The sequence below is a fragment of the Nicotiana attenuata genome, chromosome 12, assembly GCF_001879085.1.
Source record: "Nicotiana attenuata strain UT chromosome 12, NIATTr2, whole genome shotgun sequence".
Lineage (NCBI taxonomy): Eukaryota > Viridiplantae > Streptophyta > Magnoliopsida > Solanales > Solanaceae > Nicotiana > Nicotiana attenuata.
The window spans coordinates 48839336-48843565 of record NC_032000.1 but is presented as its reverse complement, the minus strand read 5'-3'; the positions used below and the strand labels follow the sequence as shown (position 1 = coordinate 48843565).

Below are 4230 nucleotides of genomic sequence, written 5' to 3'. Positions count from 1 at the left end.
TATACTCTCCTCGGGATTCACCCGGCGTCGATCACATTCGTTGTATCAAGTATTAGTTGTTGCCCAACTTGCCTTTTTCTCGCCTTCGGTTACACGTGTCATGCTACCATTCTGCCATCTGTTATAGACGAATTTTACCCTATACACTAAATTATATAAAAAATATTTAAATGATAAAAAAGGGAATATCTTTTGAAAACTAGTAAACTTAATATTATGTAACCAATACAAAATTTATATCAATTTCTATACCCTCGGTTTGATTTGTATTTGATGTCGGTTTTTGTTGCTGGTAGATATAAAACGATTGAGTAAGCATATATATTATAATAATGGCTAGATCAAATCCATTTATTCTGATTAAACAAGTAGCTTGAAAATGCCTTAATTTCTTTCTTTTGTAGAAGCTGAATTTGATATTTTAACCATACTTTCTATCAAATAGAATTATAGAACTTCCCAAAACAGATGTTTATCTAGCTGCTATTCACAATTCTCATACTTAATTATCTGCCGTCAAGGTTTGTCAAAGTGACATAATTTACAGAACCTCCATTATCCTCAAGAAAGTTGGCGAAAGCAGGCTGTAATGGTGCTGGCAAACTTGTAACTTCACTTGAAAGCATGGAAAGAACAATTGAAACTGTTGGCCTGTCTCTAGCAAATTCTTGAACACACAACAAACCTATGTGTATGCATCTCTTGAACACCACTTCAACGTCTGGATCCCATATCACTGGATCAATGAAATTTGATATATTATTCTCTTTCCACAGTTCCCATGCCTGAAAAATTGTTTTATTGGTATTAGATATAAAGAAAAATTGCTCAACTTTAGGTTCAAACATGTAGGCAAAATAGGCAAGATATTCAAGAGAGTTACAAAAGAGTTGCAAAGGAACTTACATATCCAAGAAGGCTTAATGGGGTATCCTCATTCCAAAAACTTGCAACTTTTTGCCCACACATAATTTCCAACAGTAGCACTCCAAAGCTAAAAACATCAGATTTCTCAGAGAATGTCCCTTTGATGGCGTATTCTGGGGCCATATACCCGCTAAGACAATGCAATTAGACGATAAATTAACGACTTGGATTAATGTGGGAACTTTTGAATAACAGAATTTTACACATTTGAATGCTTACTTACTAGGTTCCTGCAACTTTTCTTGTCTCTGCTTGATCTTGGTTGCATTTGAAAATTCTAGCCATGCCAAAGTCTGAAATCTTTGGATTGAAATCATTATCTAGCAAAATATTACTTGGCTTTAGATCTCTGTGGATTATCTTTATTCTTGAATCTCTGTGTAGATAAAGTAATCCTCGCCCAATCCCTTCGATAATGTGGAGGCGTTTGCTCAAATCCAAGATTCTTTTATGTGTTGGATCTAAATACTCATGGAAAGACAGTGAGTTCAGAATCATTTATATCTGGCAGCTTGAGCAATATTTGTATGAGGAAAAGCAGGAAAAGTAATGAACATCTATCGCCAAGAGTTTCTAACTATGTTACGTGGAATCTCCAAAAATGTTGTTGTACCCGTGTCGGATCCTCAAAAAATGCATGACATTTAGAGGATACGGCATGCTCCCGGAGACATTTTTGGAGAATCCGAGCAACATAAGTTTTTAAGGACTAACCAAAGAGAAAGACATCCAAGCTTTTATTTGGCAAGTACTCATAGATCAACATCTTCTCCTCTTTTTCTATGCAACATCCCAATAATTTAACAAGGTTTCTATGTTGGACTTTAGATATCACCAACACTTCATTCATGAACTCTTCCATCCCTTGTCCTGAGGCAGTTGAAAGCCTCTTGACTGCTATTTCTTTCCCATCTGCTAATATCCCCTATGAACAAACACCAACTTTCAGCGTCAAGAATCCTAATTAAAAATGAGAAATACTAGTACTTGACATTGTTTAGCAAGAACGAGAGTTGAAACAGATTCGTCAACTCTAAGAAATCATTTGTGGAAAAAACATGAATACCTTGTATACCGGACCAAAACCACCTTGTCCAAGCTTATTATTCTCATGAAACTGGTCTGTGGACATTGCAAGCACTTCAAACTTGAACATTGATAAATCATCGAAATCAACTTTGGTAGTAATATTTTCTTCCAAAGAGATCTTCTTTACATCCAACTGATGGTTTCTTTTAAACTGAAACCATATTTGACCTCGTCGCCTTGGTATCCAAAACCAGCAAAGAAACACACCAACGCAAACAATTAAAAAAGATACGATCACTAGAACTGCAACTAGTCTGATCTCTCTGGGATGATCTGCAACGGAAACAATGAAAGTAAACTATTGAAAACAATGGAGAGGATAATGAGAAGTTTTGCTGCAATAGAATCAATACATTACCAAGTTCAGAATATGCCACACGGATGTAAAGAGTTGTGCCAGCGCGTTGGAATTCCTGAATGTCAATCAAGCTTCTACTCCATGACATACAGCCTATCCCCGCGTCAAATGCATAGGCTAAGCAAGAACAATTTCTCAAGCATTGGCTTCTGCATTCATCTTCCATCTTAGAAGGTAACCATTCTGCAAAATCAGGCACTTTCATGAATTCCAGCTTCACAAATCCATCTTCTTTACTTGTTTTGTTCTTTTCTTCACATTGCAAAGGTTTCCTCCTCACACAACCACTACTCCAATTTCCTTTCTCCCATTCTTCTCTACTCTTTGGATCAAAACCTCTTAAACAAGAACAAATTGGTGAATCCAATGAATTGCAACTACCAAATGGACCACAAGTTCCATAGACATCACAATCATCGCTGATAGCTAACCAAGGGATCATCCAATTCCTCTCATTCTCATCCCAATTTGATTGAACCAAGTTCCCATTCGGCTCCAATGTGAATCTTACGGCTTCCTTTCTATCAGCAAGACCAGTAAGATAAACAGTTCCCTCTTCATCATCTACAACATTGTATCCACCGGTATGCACGGATCGCATATTCTTTACTCCAATGAATATCTGACCATTCCATTGACCACTTCTCCAGTGAGGATACTTCCCTTTCCAAATAAAAAGCTGAGGAAGGATCGTGGTAATGCTACTCGAAAAGTCACCGAAATTTGGATCCAAAGGGCTTTTCCAAGACCTCAACCCTGTTTTCTCCCTTGTCTTTGCAGAGTTAATAGGTATTTTCATTTTGGGCAAGAATGTATCAGAAGGATGTTGGTAACTTTGCCATATTATGCTCCCATTCGAGTTGTCAAGTAAAACAAGATTACCACCTTGGAGCTGAGCAGTTGAATTTGTAGTTTGTGAAGTTGAGGAAATATTTGATGACCAAAGAGTTTCTTTATCTCCATTCATAACCACAAGATTTCCATCCTCAGATATCTTAACAACTCCAGTAGAATCTTTCAAAGGCTTGTCTCTATTTGCCACCCAAACTACAGTTGTTTCAGAGAAGTTATACCAGATACCAACGTATCGATACGAGCTATTTTGAGGATTGAAAAATCCCAACTTGAAGATGTTACCAGGACACCATAAAGTTGCTGGATCTCTTAGATATTGAGTGCTGGTAATGTTACATATTCCTATGCAAAGTCCAAAATAGAAAGCATAAAGAACAAAAATGTTAATAAGAAGATATTGCAGATTTTGATTACAAGTGATCATCACTTTGGTTCTTTTTTGCTGCAAAAGATCATCAAGATTTTGTTGGATAAGCTCTTAAATTTGCAAAATATGCATCAGCAGCCACAAAAGAATGTATGGTCTTATTATTTTCCACAAACCTTGTCTTATTTACTAGTTATAGCGCACTTTTTTAAGGCCACTCATTAAACTATGTCTTATAGTCGAGTAGATTAATATCACATTCAGAATTAATTGAACCAATCTAGCGTGCGCACCTCGGTGGTAGCCAGACCCACTCCTTAATGAATTGACAAGCAAGTCTGAGCTAAATACGTATTAAGCGTGGGTTTGGTTACTCCCAAACACTGTTGAGTTTCATCCTCATCATGTATACAATCGTAGTCTTTTATATATGATTAAAGATAGATTGAAGTACTGAATTGGCGGTTCTGCCCTTAGCATTTTTAGATTTTGGTAAATTTAAAGTTCAAAGATGTAGCCTAGTTGTCGAGGAAGATCATGAGAGTTCAGAATTTAGATTCCAATAAGGACTTACATGACTATTTACACTCTGTCAAAGTCTTTGTAATTAGAGATACCTAGTACATATGCTAGT

At 36.6% G+C, this 4230-nt stretch overlaps 1 protein-coding gene across 2 annotated transcripts; it reads right to left on the bottom strand.

Annotated features, from left to right (window-relative positions):
• LOC109235690 (G-type lectin S-receptor-like serine/threonine-protein kinase At1g11330) lies at positions 355–3784 on the bottom strand. Of its 2 annotated transcripts, XM_019401895.1 has the most exons (6): positions 2375–3781; positions 1994–2289; positions 1642–1852; positions 1151–1388; positions 907–1057; positions 355–785 (listed from the first exon to the last, which is right to left on the bottom strand). In XM_019401895.1, exons 1-6 carry the CDS (start codon positions 3651–3653, stop codon positions 507–509), a joined length of 2454 nt encoding a protein of 817 aa, XP_019257440.1. In that variant the 5' UTR covers positions 3654–3781; the 3' UTR covers positions 355–506. The 2 variants fall into 2 exon arrangements, with proteins under 2 accessions (XP_019257440.1, XP_019257441.1); XM_019401896.1 differs by lacking the exon at positions 355–785 and having other exon boundaries at positions 968–1057; positions 1147–1388; positions 2375–3784.